General features: G+C 32.1%; 1 protein-coding gene across 1 annotated transcript; it reads left to right on the forward strand.

The window, feature by feature from the left end:
• The first annotated feature begins 12043 nt into the window (after window positions 1-12043).
• On the forward strand, window positions 12044-14467 carry LOC106379270. The gene is made up of 5 exons (XM_013819275.3): window positions 12044-12301; window positions 12400-12566; window positions 13418-13697; window positions 13801-13967; window positions 14068-14467. Exons 1-5 carry the CDS (start codon window positions 12063-12065, stop codon window positions 14253-14255), a joined length of 1041 nt encoding a protein of 346 aa, XP_013674729.1. The 5' UTR covers window positions 12044-12062; the 3' UTR covers window positions 14256-14467.
• The last annotated feature ends 3482 nt before the right edge of the window (window positions 14468-17949 follow it).

The raw sequence follows: 17949 nt of genomic DNA on the forward strand, positions 1-17949 counted from the left end.
TGTAGCAGTCAAGAAAAATTTGCAAGCGCGAGGGATAACTGGTGATATATGTTGCACAAGATGCGGAGCTGACGAGGAATCGATAAACCACTCCAGAACTTCAAGTTTGGGCTCTTTCAAAGAGACCATCAAATCCAACTATTTTTCCAACAAGGTCTCTTTTTACAAACATGGATCATCTTTTCTGGAGAGTCTTCCTGCAGTTAGATGATCATCAGTTTGCATGGATACTATGGTACATTTGGAAAGGAAGGAATAATAAAGGTTTTAGCAATTTGGATATTGATCCTAGGGATACGCTCAAATTGGCAGAAACATAATCAACACTTTGGGCTGAAACACAAATAGTGAATGAACAGAAGACAATATCACACGTATTACGTATTTACCATCAATTCCAGGTAGATGGTGTTTCACAGATGGTTCATGGAAAGAGAATAATATTTTCTCTGAACATGGTTGGTTAAGTACTTTAGAAGGGTTCGATGGGCTGATGGAGGCTAGGAATGTTCGGGCTAGTCTCTCTCCTCTCTATACGGAGATGGAAGCACTACTCTGGGCAATGGAATGTATGAGGAACTTACGTCAATTTCATGTTACGTTTGCAACAGATTGTTCTCAATTGGTGAAGATGGTTTCAGAAGCAGAAGAATGACAAGCTTTTGCAAGTTATTTGGAAGATATTAAAACCCTGAAAGAAAGTTTCCTCCAATCAGAGATCGTTCATGTACCAAGAACGCAAAATTCAAAGGCGGATAGCCTAGCATGCAGTGTCAGGAAGCAACCGTCTTTCGTCGTTCACATGGATCAATATCTCCCGGTTTGGTTCACGAAGCCTGTATAAGTTGATGACAAAAAAAAATGGGCTCAGTCCTTATAGGACATAAATGTTTGTTTGGATATGGACAAATGGACGTAGACATACCAATTGATAAGAAACTTTACTTCTATTTATTAGGAGAGAAAAATAATTTTCCTTCCGAAAACTCCATAATGTTAAAGTTAGACATCGATCGTTTGACAATGGTAGTTAGAAAGTGGCAAAATGCATAGGCTTAAGGTTAGGAATTTCTTCCAAAGATTTAAGTTCTCCATGAGTATTTAGCTATTCTCCGGAAACAAGAAAACTGAGGTTGAAGCTATCCCATTAGCTATCCCTTATGTTGTAACTAACTGAAGATGTAATTACATGAGGTAACTGGCAGCATTGAGATGATTTTAAGTGCATCTCATACCTATTCCCCTCGTTATGGGTATCCGGACGGTTAATGCGTTTTCCGTAATTTGAACAATTCTTTTGGGAACAGTAGCAATTTGTCTACCCATTCCATATTGGTAGACTCGCAAATCAGGTATGAAAATTTTGATATACTTAAACTTCTTCTATGACAGATTTAGGTTTGTTTTCCATGCGTCCTCTACAAATTAAATGTAGCATGTTAGCTTTCAACACTAGTTTATTATTTTCTTGACTGATTATCAGTGTAATCTCTAAATAGTAGTATATTGGTTTTTCATCCTCATTTAGTTATTAATTTATTGCTAACCGTCTATTTTACAAAAGTGGATCTGTACTAAATATGATCTGACTTTTCTAGTATCCTTTTTAATATTTACAGTAAGAGAATAAAAGTTTTGTTAAATAGCCATGTCATATAGATAGGACAAGTAAAATTGTAATTGGTAAAAAAAATGTTAAGAAACTTTTAGAACATATACTACTATTAGATTCTATCTATTCTATTAAAATAGAGTCACTATTTATATTTACCACAAAAAATCATATTAGATCAATTTCATCAGTAACACCTATTTGATTATTGGGAGATTTGTCAGAAATGACCTAAAACTTAATTTTACATGCAAAAGTATACTTCAAAATTCAGTTAAATGCAAAAATAACCTAAAAGATTAGTGAAATTACAATCATCTCCTTATAACCAAACAAAAAATATGTAATCACTTTTATGATTATAATTTAATTGAAAAATAAATAAATTTAGAAGTAAATGTATAGTTTATAATTTAAAATAAAAAGATAAAGTAAAAAAAGATAAATTAGTAAGTAAATCATATTTATTTATAAATTAAAATAAATTTAAAATATTTCAAAATAAGTTTTTTTTTTAAATTCAAAAATTCAAAATAAGTAAATAAATCCAAATCCATTGCCATTAAAGAAGCTATCAACATCAATAATAATGTCTGAAAATTTTAACGTCAATATCGGGAAACTGTCACATATGACAATTATATCAGAAATTTCGCTGGTATATGTTGAATTTATTTACTTATTTGAGTTTTAAAATTTTTATTTTTGAAATTTTATTTTATTTTAAATTATTTTAGTTTATTAATAAATTAGATTTATTTATTCTTTTTTTTCTTTTGTACATTTATTTATGAATTTTTATTTTATATAAGAATTAAATTTTGATTTTATTGATATTTATATTTCATTATATTAACTGTTTTTCTTATTTCTAAATTATTTTTCAAAATTTTAAAAATAAAAATAAACTACAATGTACCGATTACATTTTAAGTGATAAAACAGTAGTTAGTTTGAAGTATAAGTGTTTGTGCTTCAAAGTTTAAAATGTTATTTTTTACGTTTTTAAAATGCTATGTTCTTTTTTTTTTAATTCCCTTGACTAGCTTCTTTTCTTCAATCGCTTTTACTAAAATAGTGGACCTAAAACTAAAAGAACAAAAAATAGTGGACCGACTTTATCTAGCGGATCGATCATGAATAAGAAGTAAAACCCATCTCTAAAACCATTCAAATAGAACCCCCATAAGTCATAACTACTAAACAATAATGTAGTGAATATCCTAATACAAAATAATAAAATAATTGCGATAACAACCAAATTCCACGCGGATCACGATGCCTTTGGTCAATAGTTTCATCGTATAAATCAGACCCACATAAATAATTCATTCACGTGGATCACGGGGACCTTTGGTCCATGAAATAAAAGCAATGAAATCGTAATTAAAATCGGATTACTGGCAAATCTTCCAAACATATATGTATTTATCATTTTTTTTTCATTCGTAATTTTGTAACATCACATGATATTTACTCGTTCTTTAACCTCACTAGCACGGTATCGCGAATCACTTTTCGATAGGTCACTTATCATTTCACTATTCCAGCCCAAACACACTTAACTCTGAAATTCTAAACGGACGTGTGACGAAAAAATATAAATCAATTTTGGTAACATAGGTAGCAAATCATTTATCTTAAGCTTTTTTATATATCACAACTCAGGATGTTACAAATTTAGCATTAATAATTCAATCATCAGGTTCTGTCGGGTCCAGAGGATAAGTGAACGGCTTTTTACTATTGGCATATTAGTAAATCTAAAATATATTTTTTTCATTAATCTGAAAATATTTCGGCTTAGACTAATTCCAAAGGAAATGTGCAATTCATGGATATACCGTCTCTTCGAATATACAAATGGGCAGTAAGCAAAGCCCATATCCATGTAGGTGCCCAGAAACAATGTAACTTAGTTTCATGTATCATGTGGGTCTAACTTTGAAACGTATTGGAATTCCAAACTCTTCCCTTTACCACTTGACATATTGGCATGTTAGTAAAATATATATATTTTGATTAATCTGAAAGTATTTTGGCCCAGACTAATTCTAAAGGAAATGTGCGATTCACGGATATACCGTCTCTCCGAATATACAAATGGACAGTAAGCAAGGTCCATATCCATGTAGGTGTCCAGAAACAATGTAACTTAGTTTCGTGTATCATGTGGGTCTAACTTTGAAACGTGTTGAAATTCCAAGCCATTCCTCTTACCACTTGACCACCAAGTCTCGAACAATGTGAAAATGTTGTTTTAGTATTGATAACAATCAGTTATGAAGAACCAATCTTTTTATTTATTTTTAAATGTATTTATTAAATATGAAATATGCAACTCGAACTGGGATTTTTGAATCGGTTACATTCTTAAATTAGCGGAACCTCTTTCTATTTCGACCACTAAGTATCTAACCAGTACATCCCCTAAGTATCTTTCCAAACCAGCACATCCCCTTAGTATCTAAGATATACGCGGAACTGGTACCATTCTCAACATCAAATGCCTAGCCCGAAGAGATGGAATTAACGCAAGATACCCGCATTACCAGTACCGCCGAGCTTAAGAGACTGTACAATTGTCTTAATCGACCTTCCAATAGGAGTAGCTGAATACCCGTTACTTCTTCAATCCTGTAATCTACCGAATATTGAAGCTCACAAAATCTAATAACGGGAAAGGGTTTGAGCCAACCTGAGAAGACTTATAGTGGCTGAGAAGAGACACCCTCGAGCAGGACCACATGCTGGATTTGAGCTGCACAAACCTCGAACTTCAGTACTTTCAAGACGAAGGAATTGATCTTTTTACTGAACAAAGGAGTATAGCAGACACTGGATGACCAATAACGAACGAGCGTTGATATATGGTGTTTTAATATCATTGTATATATGTTTTCTAATTGGTTTTGAGTCTTTATCGAGTCTTTCTAGTCATTTTCGAGTCATTACAGGTCTGGAGTTGCACTAGATAGAGATGGACCAGTTGGAGCAAAAAAGGCAGAAAACAGTGCAATTTGGTGATTTTCATACAGAACAGTCTGAAGTGATTGTTCCTGATCAAGCGGAGCAACCAGAAGTGCATGTTTCTGGCATAGATTTTTATGGAAACTTCTAATATTTCTGGATTTGCCCTAATCATCTCAATTTTCTCTCCTAGCCGCCAACAGCCTCCATATAGCTTATGTTTATCTTTTCTATCATTTTTCTACGTTATTTTTGGAGAAGAAATAAGACTCTAGAACTCTATTGTTGTGATTTCATACCTTGTAAAGGGAGAAGGATCTCGACATTTTTGAGAAGATTCCTGAACCCTATCTTATTTATTTATTGATTCAGCATGTTTTCTTCATCTATTTTCTCTGCGATTTCTCAATTTATGGCTGAGTAGTCGCTTGTTAGGTTTAGGGTGTTAGAGATCATAGATCAATGAGCTAGACACAAATAGGATTGTTGTTCTTTGATATCTCTATCTATTGCTATACTTACTGCTTGTGTTAAATTGGTCATTCAGCATCTGATCATAGGTTTAGTCTAATCATCAAAAGTGTTTTAGGTTGCTAGAAAAAGCATATATAGACGATTTGTCCTTAGCCAACGAAAGCTGATGTTAAGACAAATCGTGAACCAATTGAGTATGAGCTTAATGCTTGTCACCATTCTCTGATCCAAACGATAGTTTAGGCATTAGGATTGCTTGATAAATTGGTTGACACCATGACAGTGGGTTTATCTATTCATGTTGTTCATGTTCTAGATCGACTCTTATTGCCTTCCTGAATAGGTGTGTGGCTCATGGTCTTGAGTATCCCAATGAATCACCCTGAACCTAGCTATCTTAATCATCTGAAAACCTTAAACGAATTTGTTATTTGCTTGTCACAATACCTTAATCTCAAAACCCCATCATTGTTTTAGCTAAGTATTGATCCCAAAAAGATAAAGTGTCATCGTTGGTCTCTATGGATTCGATCCTAAAGTGCTATATCGACATACCGTTCGATTGTGGTAGTGTGCACATTAGGTTAATTGGTGTGCGTATACACGTAATATCAAGCGTCCACGCTGAACGATGAAACTAGAAGACACCACCAGTAACACGAAACAATGTCTTGCTCTGGAGCAGAGAACCTGACCCAGACCTTCATTGCGACTCAGGGAGAGACTATGCTGTAGAGACGAAGCCAATCGAAGAGGAGGTACCGGAGAAGGGAACCATCAGCCATAGACAACAAAGGATGACTGCTAAACCATTACTACAAAAGGACCCACACATCACACAAGGACCACACGGAGAAGACAGTCACACGACCACCACCTTTTTTTCTAATGTCGAAAATAACAAATTGCCGGACTTGAGATGAAAACAAAACACAACATAATGACCTGACACTGAGTCGAGTTGAAACATGAGAGATTTCTCCCCCCTACACAATGAAGCAAGCAACTCTGAGATGAACAAAAACTGAAGAGCAAGTAGAGATACCGCCATCGAACTCATGCATCACCAATCTTGAAGGCCACCACCAGATCTGAAAGGGAGAAAATCAGATCTTAACGTGACTACAACACAAAATCCGACTCCCTTGTTTCACCTGGCACATGTCGACTCGCTGGAACACCAAAGGAGCTTTCAACAGACAAATCTATCTCGCCCCGATGCAGATCTAGAAGGCCACCTGGATGATCCTCCACTGCTCCCAACGTATTGAAGACTGAGAGCAGAGAAAACGGGAAGCAAAGGGGAAAGCAAGCAGAGGAGGAAGAGGAGCCTCCGATGCTGGAGAGACCAGACATCGGATCAAACACTGACTGAGAGATATGGAAGAGAGAGAGGAGATAATATAGAAGAAGAACCAATCTTCTTCATTCTTTTCATAAAATTTAAGAATACAGTGAACATCTTAAAACAGTACAAAACCTCACTGTAAACACCCCCCCCCCCACCCCCCCCCCCCCCCCCCCCCCCCCCCCCCCCCCGTTGACTTGATCAGTCGTGCAACAATCAAACAAAACATACACATCAAACCACTTTGAACCCAAACCAAACCAAAGATGCTACAATGTGTACAAAGACATTTAATCCAAGGTTACCAAGATAAACCCGAGACCCTAGTTCAAACATCCAAGCACACATTTACTATCAAAAACAACTCAAGGCTTTTCAACCCAAGATACATTTGATAGTTAGTTTGTCCCGGACCAAAACCAAGTAACATACATAACCCAAATATTTTATAAACATGATTTATTCATATAATATTTAGGTTTTACATGTAACCAAAGATACATATAGATCCCGCGGGGAGTTAAGAATCAAGACATGACCATACATACTAAATGCATACTTGCATATTCAAAAAAGTACAACACTACACCAGCTTTCTCTAAGCTCCTTCAGACCTTATAGTCTCTCACTAATGGTTACCTGCAAAAAAAGTAGAGTCATGAGAAACTAGTTTGCTCATGAAGTCCGGCTTCCCACTACCTGCATAATCAATTTCCCAGAAACCCAAAATAACAATCATCATGCAATATATCATCATCAAATATTAATGCATACTTATATATTCTAAAAGCATATACTTTACTTCAATCCTTTCCACCTTGAAGCCTTTCCACACCCATTTACTCCATACACCCAAAAATATTATAGCCAGAAAGGCTAAATAACCGATGGTCACACACATATCCAGCTGCTTCTAAGAACCAGCACGCCCGGATCGCGCATCGTCATGCGCCCATACGACACTCGTCTGCAATCTTGCCCCTCCGTGATTCCATACCGCTGGGTTTTCAAATGGCCTTAACAACACTTTCCACAGACAACTCAATAATGCATAGTAATAGTATTATATAGTTCCTAATTCATGCATATCATAATATACTATAATCTTCTAGGCCCAATAACAAACAAGCAACTATGCATATCTATCACACCAATCAATATTAGCATCATCAATCATAATAATCATCACAATATCTCATTTATGATAATATTCTATAACTCTAGGTTCACATAATATATTTATAGTATACCATGTTCATTCACTTAACTAACCACCTATTCATGCTACAATCATATCATAACATACCAAGCAAGACCATCATATTATCAGCCAAGACAAACAATAAGCATAGTAACATCTCATACTTGCTTGCAGTACAAGAACAAGCATAACCACAAATCACCTTGGCTTTTCGGACAAGGAAACAACACACTATGATCTCGTCGGGTTTTTTGGGTCTCTTAGACAAAACCTGAAATCTATTCTAACATAAGCTTCTTAAGATCTCTTATATGTGGGCTTCCAGAGTTGGCTAAACTTTATCAATTTGTTTCTCCAAGTATTTTGTGGTTTCTACGATGAAACTAATGACTAATGGCTTATATATATAGGTCACTGAGGCCGGAGCTGAGTTAGAAGTGGAACCACCAAGCTTACCTCGGAACACGACAAATTTCAGTGTCAGAGCAACGGCTCATTGGAAGCAGTTAAAGCAGGATAAGCATGTGAGTCACCCTTTGTTGTTGATCTTTTCCATGAAACCATAATTCCAAGGAATAATTTTAGCTTCCCTTTCACTTGGAAACCTCTCTTTCCTTAGGTGAATTCAAATCATGTCTCCTGGTTCCGCCACGAATTCCGTATACCCCTTGTTAGCCTTTCTTGAATATATCTTTGTCATTTCTTCAATGTTCTTTTGTATTGACTCATGTAAATATTTCACAAACTTGGAATTTCTTTTGCTGTGAAGGTTAGTCTGCTCTTTCAAAGTTAAGACAGCCATGTCTAACAGTGATAAGAGATTAAAATCATAAACAATCTGCAAAAGAGTTAACATGGTTGCTGAATGCACATAATGATTATAAGCAAATTCTACATGTGGCAAACAACCCACAATCTTCCCAAATTCTAATGTTTTTTTTAATAATAACACATAGTAAAGTAGATAAAGTCCTATTTACTACGTCAGTTTAGCTATCAGTTTGTGAATAAAAAATAGTTGAAAAGAGCAAATTGATATTAGTTTTCCTCCACAAAGTTCACAAGAAGTGAGTAAGAAACTAAGTAATTCTATCTTAAACTTGGTCCTAGATAATCCATGCAACCTGAAAAAACTCTCCGAATAATAAATCGGCCACCATAGTATACTCATACTGTTCAGTTTAATAATAATATTGGCTTGCATGTAGGATAATGATCACCTAGTTTCGCTATATTGGGGATTTTATTTTGAAGCTACATGTTTTGGATTTTTCTACCTAATGAATTTTAAAACGTGCACATGCCTATAAATTAGGAATGTAAGAGCTTCCATGCAACAGCAAAGACTTAAAGAAAATCGAGGTGACAGTCACAATGTTTCTAAACGAAAAAAGAAATTTAAATTTAAATGGTGCGATCTTTCTCTTTTCTTCTTTCACTACAAGAAAACAGCGTAATTCTGACGGACATTCTGACGGAAAATGAGATCCTCGGAATATTCCGACAAATTTCCGAGGAAATTCCGAGGAAACCCAAAATTTGGGGTTCTTCGGAATTTCCTCGGAATATACCGATGAAATACCGAGGAAATCATATTTCCTCGGAATATTCCGAGGAAATACCGAGGAAATAATATTTCCTCAGAATATACCGATGAAATACCGAGGAAATCATATTTTTTCGAAATTTCTATTAATTTATATTGTTCCTCGGAATTTCCTCGGAATATTCCGAGGAAATTCCGAGGAACACATGTTTGGGGTTTCAAAACATCAAATTTTTTTGCCCTATATCATTTCTTATACAAATGCAATGCATACCATTGAGGAATCTTTGTATAGATGATCATAAACCATGAAATAACAAAATTTCAAAACGAATTGTAAGTATTCCCTTTACCGTTCATTAAAGTGTATAAGTGTTTCTCTTATGTTATGGGGATTTTGTTCATACAATCGGAAAAGTGTTATATAAGTGTTTCACTTAAACAAATTTTTGACTTCATAATCAGTCTAAGACACTTAATAAGGGTTATATAAGTGTTATTCAAACCGCAAAACGTTGTTTTCGGTTTAAAAACCCTACTTCCTCGGAAAAGCCTCGGAATATTCCGAGGAAAAACAAGTGTTCCTCAGAATTTCCTCGGAATATTCCGAGGCTTTTCCGACGATTCAGGGCTTTTCTTTTAGGGTTTCTGTTTCTTCGGAAAAGCCTCGGAATATTCCGAGGAAATTTCGAGGAACACTTGTTTTTCCTCGGAATTTCCGAGGAAATTCCGAGGCTTTTCCGAGGAAATAGGGTTTTTAAACCGAAAACAACGTTTTGCGGTTTGAATAACACTTATATAACCCCTATTAAGTGTCTTAGACTGAATATGAAGTCAAAATTTGTTTAAGTGAAACACTTATATAACACTTTTCCAATTGTATGAACGAAATCCCCACAACATAAGAGAAACACTTATACACTTTAATGAACGGTAAAGAGAATACTTACAATTCGTTTTGAAATTTTGTTATTTCATGGTTTATGATCATCTATACAAAGATTCCTCAATGGTATGCATTGCATTTGTATAAGAAATGATATAGGGCAAAAAAATTTGATGTTTTGAAACCCCAAACATGTGTTCCTCGGAATTTCCTCGGAATATTCCGAGGAAATTCCGAGGAACAATATAAATTAATAGAAATACATGCACAGGATATTCTTTTTCCTCGAATTAATGAAAATATTCCGAGGAAATTCCGACGGATATTTAAGTGGCCGTCGGAATTTCCTCGGAATATTTTCATTTAACCGGGCAAACAAGCCGCCAAATATTTCGCGAAAATTGAAATTGAAAATACTGAGGAAATTCCGACGGAAAATATCCGTCGGACCCTAGGTTTTATAAACTCGAAACACATCTTCTTCCCCATTTCTCTCTTCTTCCTCTCCGGCGATCTCTCTCTCCTTCCGGCGTTCTCCACCTTCTCTCGCGACGATATCTCCGGCGAATCCTCTCCATTCCCTTACAATTCATGTAAGGACCTTATCCCACTCTCTTATGTCCTAATTGTTAGGTTCTTAAGTAGATTTGATGATTTTAGAAGTTTTTTTGATAGATTTTTGTTAGGGTGATTGGATAGGATTGTGATTTGTTGTGTAATAGGTTTAGAATTGTGATTTGGTTGTGTTGAATTGATTTAGAATTTTCTTATAAATTTTTTATTATTTTTGTATTTACAAAACGTTTTTCTATATAAATTCAATTTTACAAAACGTTTTTTGTATATAAATTCGATTTTCGGATTTATAAAAGATGATTTCATATTTATAAAAATATTTATATTTATTAAAACTAATTTTGTATTTATAAAACATTTTTTTTATTTATAAACACTATTTTTTTATTTTTTTATTTATAAAAACTATTTTTAAATATAAAAAACGTTTTTTTGTATATAAATTCGATTTATAAAAGATGATTTCATATTTTAAAACTAATTTTGTATTTATAAAACATTTGTTTGATTTATAAACACTATTTTATTATTTTTTGTATTTATAAAAGCTATTTTGTATTTATAAAAAGATGATTTCATATCTATAAAAATATTTATATTTATAAAACTAATTTTGTATTTATAAAACATTTTTTGATTTATAAACACTATTTTATTATTTTTTTGTATTTATAAAAACTATTTTATTTTTATAAAAAGATGATTTCATATCTATAAAAATATTTATACTTATTAAAACTAAATTTGTATTTATAAAACATTTTTTTATTTATAAACACTATTTTATTATTTTTTGTATTTATAAAAACTATTTTGTATTTATAAAAAGATGATTTCATATTTATAAAAAAATTTATATTTATTAAAACTAATTTTGTATTTATAAAACATTTTTTTGATTTATAAACACTGTTTTATTATTTTTGTATTTATAAAAACTATTTTGTATTTATAAAAGGATGATTTCATATTTATAAAAATATTTATATTTATTATAACTAATTTTGTATTTATAAAACATTTTTTTTATTTATAAAAACTATTTTATTATTTTTTGTATTTTAAAGATGTTTTCTATTTCAATTTTAATTTTATATTTTCGAATTTGAATTTAAAAAATAAATTTATATATTTTTTTTTAATTTTGGAAATATTCCGAGGAAGTGTATCCCTCGGGATATTCCGACGACATCTTCCTCGGAATATTCCGAGGAAATTCCGACGAACTTGTGGTCCTCGGAATTTCCTCGGAAATTCATTTCCTCGGAATTCCGTCGGAAATTTCCGAGGGATTTCCGAGGAAAAATGAATTTCCGAGGAGTTATTTCCGAGGACTTTTTTCGTCGGTATGTCGTCGGAATATCGTTATTCCGACGACATACCGACGATTTTTTCCCTCAGTATGTCGCTGTTTTCTTGTAGTGTTTCTTTTGTGCGGGCTTTGCCACCATGCAGGTAAGTCTTGTACCTACCAAGGGAACCAACAGCGCAGTGCCTTGTAACCCTCAGAGTTCGAGGCTTGCAGCGATTAATGGTGCGGAACCTAGGCTCTCGGCCGAACATAAATTCATGCGAACTCGTCCACCAAGCGCTTATTGCGTGCGTATCGAATCATGCAGCGAACTAATGACGAGATCTCCAAACTTGCAGTATGAGACCCGTCCATTCTCTGTGGGAGGATTCAACTGGTATATGTTAAATTCTTCTTCGTATCTGGTATAATTTTATTTATTTATTTTAGATTGTGTAGTAAAATTTCAATTAAACTACCGAAAATTATGTATAGGACTTTTATTCTCCAACCGTTTGGAAACAAGACTAGCGTAGGGGATTGGATCTCTGCATATGTTGCAATAGATCCTTCTGGGCTGGTTGGCGAGAACCGTGAGGTTTATGCAGATCTCAGGTTTTTGGTCTATAGCAAGAGTAAAGATCAATACTGGACATCCATGGGTATGTTTTTTTTTAAAATAACTTACTTTTAAAGTCTAAAACTTTTATAGTTCAAAAAAAAATGTCTAAAACTTTTATTTTTGATTTTATATTTATTTTCAAGTTAAACTCAATTACCATTTAAAACAATAATAAACTAAACAAGGACAATCGATTAAATTTTCAAAGAATGGATATTGATTTTTCTTCACACGTTATAATAAAAATGACTATTACCGCCCATGCTAACGCATTAAAAGAGTGGAAATATTATTTTTAAATGATTTTCGGTTCATCTAAAATTTCTACAAGACTAGATTTTGATCGGCGCATTAAAAGATTGGAAATATTATTTTAACAAAGTTTAATTTTGCTAGTTAAAAATAATAATTTTGTTATAAAAACGAAATTGTAGTTTTGATGATGTTTATTCAGTTTTAGATATTATTGTTGTATATGTAAAAGATTAACATATTTTACAACAATATTATTTTAAAACTAAAATTGAAATAATATATAATTATAATAATTTAATAATATTTATTAATTTTATTAATTGTTGAAGAAATAAGTATTAAGAAATTGTAGGATTTTTTTATAGTAAAATAGAAAATATTCAAAATTGAAAAAAAATATTATTTAAATTGTAAAATAATATCATGTTCTTGTATTCTATTTAAATGGTTCAATCAGTGTTCATATGTTTAACAAGATAGATTTTATTTTTTTTTGTCAAATAATTTCTTTAACTATATTTTTCTATTTAATTTGCAGTCTTTCGTACATACAAACTTTCCTTCCTTTTCTTCAATTATTTTTTCCTTCTTTGCTAAAAATAATTCTTGAATCAGCCACCAATATAATATATGCAGACACAGAGATAAGACATTTCCATCAATTCAGGACAACTTGGGGAAGTCCAAATTTTATTCAAACAAAACAATTTAAAGCTAAAGATAAAGAGTACATTTTCGACGATGACCAATGTGTGTTTGGAGTAGACATCTCGGTGTATCCTTATTTTAACCAATGGGAGATCTTGTCGATCGATAAGACGGTTTATGGGCCTAACTCATGGAAGCTTATGAAATTCTCGACATTGACCAGAGACTTTTACATATCTGATGACTTCTCTGTTGGAGGAAAAAATTGGTGAGAAAAATGAGGCATGTAGATATCGACAAATCAGTTACAAAGAAAATAGATATATTAGTAAATCTTCAACTAATCAACCTTTTATTATTTGTTTATTCAGGGCATTTAAGGTGTATCCAAACGGTAATGGTGCAGGAGAAGGAAACTCGTTGTCTCTTTATGTAATTCTAAGTGAAAACCAAATCTTGAAAACTTACGAAAAGGTTTATGTCCGAGCCAAGCTGCGAGTTCTCGACCAAAAACAATCAAAACATCTCCAAAAACCAAGTAATTTTTTCTAACCTTACTTAATTATATGATTAGGACATTGTCTATAACCTTTAACATCATATAATGTCACTTAAATTTTTCTTTTTGTTCTTGGAAGTTCTATCATGGTTTGATACACCAGGAGAAGGTTCTGGCTTCGAACAGTTCGTGTCTTTCACTGATCTCCAAAATCCAGCCAAGGGATTTATCGTTGATGATAGTCTGACGGTACAAGTTCAGTTCGAGGCTACCTCATCTACCAATTATTATTCTGCCAATGCTGCTCAACTTATGAGTAATTTGTAAATATGCACCTTATTAAATCAATAAATAAGAGGCGTCGCATATATGCAAGCCGAATTATAAGTAGTAAATATTTGACACGCTTTCAAAACGTTTAAACGTGAATATCGCACAAGGAAACTGTAACACCCGTCTCCTCCTCTCTCGAAAACGGGTACCATAAAAATATTGAATTAAACGGTTTACTAAAAACGAATAAAATATCAAAACTCTAATTAAAATAATTTTGATTGAAATACATGTTTAAATTGAATTATAAAAATTTGTTAATAAATCGACGGAAAACCGAAATAAAATACGGTGATCCCAAGACACCAGTTTGATGATTTGAAAATCATATTTGACTGCACAACTGCTAATGGTAGTTTTTCAATCGGGTTGAGTGATACTACGGATGCTCTCACCTTTACGTTTGGTGATAGTTAAGTACAAGAAAACTTGAACTTTGAGGACATCAGTGATGATGTATATGTGCAGCAACTATCCGCAGAATGTGTTGTCAAAAGGCGTGTGGAAAAACTCGTCTCGAGGAAACTATCTCGAACGGAGGCATCTAGCAGTTCAGTTGAGATAAACACTGATCAAAGTAATTCTATGGTAATGATGACCAGCAAGATCCTTACTTTCACAACAGAGAGAGAACAAAAGCAACAAATATAAGTTGAGAAAAGAGAAGCTGAAAAAAAAAACAATGTTTATGATCCTATGTAAGAGGTTCCTAATTTGGATCAGCGTATCAAGTTAAACCGGTGGCCCTTATATATATTCCTTATATATGAATGAAAGATGTATTCACTGATATGTAAATAGAAGAACGCTATGTTTGGATCCAAAGCAATATCAAGTTATCAACTCCGATTGGTATTTGTTTTATTTTGTCTGTTTTAGATTGTTTTGTTTCTTTACAATATCATTCTAAACTGTTTTCATTATTTATAGACATCAAACTGGATTTTTCTTAAATATTTATGATGAGATTTTTATATATATTTTGTTGCTTTTAACCAGGCCCGGGCTTGACCCAAAACGTACGATACAAACATATGGGACCTATTATTTCTGTCAAAATTTTAGGACCTATTTTCTTCAATGTCATTACTTATAATTATATCAATTTGATAATTTGTTATGTGTATATAAACGATAAGAAAAGACAGTTGTGGGACATCACTATAATACAAAAGTAAATAAAATTTATATATTCTGTGTTATTAAATATGAGTGGATTAAAAGGCAAAAAAAAAAAGAAAAAAAATTATGACGACAACAAAAAAGGAAAATAACTGATTTTGAATAATTATTTTGTAGGTTAAACTTTTTTCTTCACAGACGAAAGAAACTTTTCGAAGCTGAAGTTGATAAAGTCTTACCTACAGTCAACTATTTCATAAGAAAAGTTAAATAGTTTAACTATATTGTCGATTGAAAAAAATATAATCAAAAACCTTGATTACAAAAATTTGATAGATGATTTTGCAAGAAAAAATACAAGAAAATCTATATTTAAGAACTGATAATTTTTTTTAGTTTTGAGGATATTATATTTTTTATTATAAACTTAAGTTTTTATCGATATTTTTTTATATATTATCTAGGGCTTCAGTTTCATATTTGGTATGGGACCATGAATATCTCAGGACGGACCGGTACTGCTTTTAACAAAATAAAATGTCGTCATGCTGTTATTTTATTGCTATTAGTGTTCATGAGTAAAATGATCCATGCGACTTTGTTGTTAGTGTCTTGTCTTTACATGGTATATTGGTTTTTAAAAATTTGTCGTGTATTTCAGTTATTAAATAATAAACTCTTTTGTAGGTGTTTTATCATGGAGAGTACATTTGAAAAAGACGAGCAAACATATGCTGAGATAAAAGCAAACCAAATGGAAGAAGACGAGACAGATTTAGACATTATGCTGGTGGTGTTAAATAATATAGCAACAACTTATCCGAGGAGTGACAATCGCATACAATGCCTCGTTCGTCGGCTAATCACTAACATTGGTTATGATTACATTCAAAATGCTTTGAAAGAAGATCCTGAGCACTTTCGATCACATTCCAAGCTCATTTGAAAAGTTTTTTGATCTTATTAGAATGAAGACATGTCTAAGAGATACCCGGAATATATGCGTTGAAAAGTGGGGGCCATATTTTTTTTTTTGGTCAAGGTTCGAAATATGTGTACATAAAAGTCACATTCAAGAGATCAAAAGTTCATTATCAGTGAAAATTTCAACAAAGTCTTATGAGCACTAAATACCTGAACACCTGATCTGATGGCAAAGCCTGGAGTTACAACAGCTGAAAGATAAGTGAGATCACAACATTTTATCCCTAGTTCCCTACTTCAAGGTAAATATAATTGGTGAGATATTTATCAATAAAATGATTCATGTGCTTCAAGTTTTCTGAATAATTTGTAACTCATTTTTCATGTGTATGGTGTTAATTTTTCGATTCGTTATTTTGATATGATGTCATTTGACATTAGAATCTCTTTCGTAGCTTTTCTATGAATAACAAAATTATGGGTTATATTAATATTTTTCCACATTATATATTGCCTCTCACGTATCATATATACTTGTCTGATAAAGATATTGGTTTTGTCATCTCAACTTTGAGAATACAATAGTTAACTCTAATATTTTGAAAGTTGTGATTCATGAGTTAAAATATAAAGAATCATTGTTCCAATAACACCATAATTTAATAAAATTACAAAATCACAAAATACACAACTTATTGAATAACAAAAGATTTTGAATTGAGTTACAAATCATCACACCAATAACACAAGACTCTTTAGAAATTTAAAAATCATATTACCAATAACAATAGAATCTTAAAATTCTTCAATCTTTACAAATCAATCTCTCACTAACCCCCTCCTAAGTTCTCAAACAACACTAGAAGAAAAGCTACAAGCATATATATCATGCAGCACCTCTTCAGGATTATCACACGTACAAGACTTACCAATTGGAACTCTATGGAGGATTTGGAAAAGTAAAAATATGTCGGTCTTCCAACAAAACAATATAAAATGGTGGTAATTCATAAATAAACCATCTCTATTATTAAGAGAGAAGTACCAATATAAATTGCCCCTTAGTTTTCAAAGTTATTTACATTTGAATATCACTGAAGTAATAAATTTACCTACCTTTTAGTATTCTTGTCTTTTATAGTTTAATTAATGCATTTTTCTAAAATAAAGTATAACAAATTATGTTTATTTATGTAAAAAATGTTTCCTATAATATGGGTAAACGATAAATTATACTTAATCAATATCAAAAATGTAACAAGATTTTATTATTATGGGGTGGTTATTTTTTATTTTAGTATATTAACTACGTCTAAAAAACATAAAAGTGTTATAAAAATACATAATATAAACCACAAAATTTTAAATAATATATTAAATTATTTAATCGTATAAATCAAATATAAAAATAGATAACCATTTTATTTTACATTAAAATTTTGATCCATAAAAAAATACATTTGCACGAACACACGAGTTATATTTTTAAAATAGGGTTGTAACAGTTGACGGATCAAAAAATAAAATAAAATAAAATTATTCATTATAAATTCTAAAATGATTGTGTTCAAAAATATATTAAATAATTATTTAATATATATATATAACATATATTACCATTTATATAAGATAATTTTTTTTT

This window comes from Brassica napus, chromosome A5 (assembly GCF_020379485.1).
Source record: "Brassica napus cultivar Da-Ae chromosome A5, Da-Ae, whole genome shotgun sequence".
NCBI lineage: Eukaryota > Viridiplantae > Streptophyta > Magnoliopsida > Brassicales > Brassicaceae > Brassica > Brassica napus.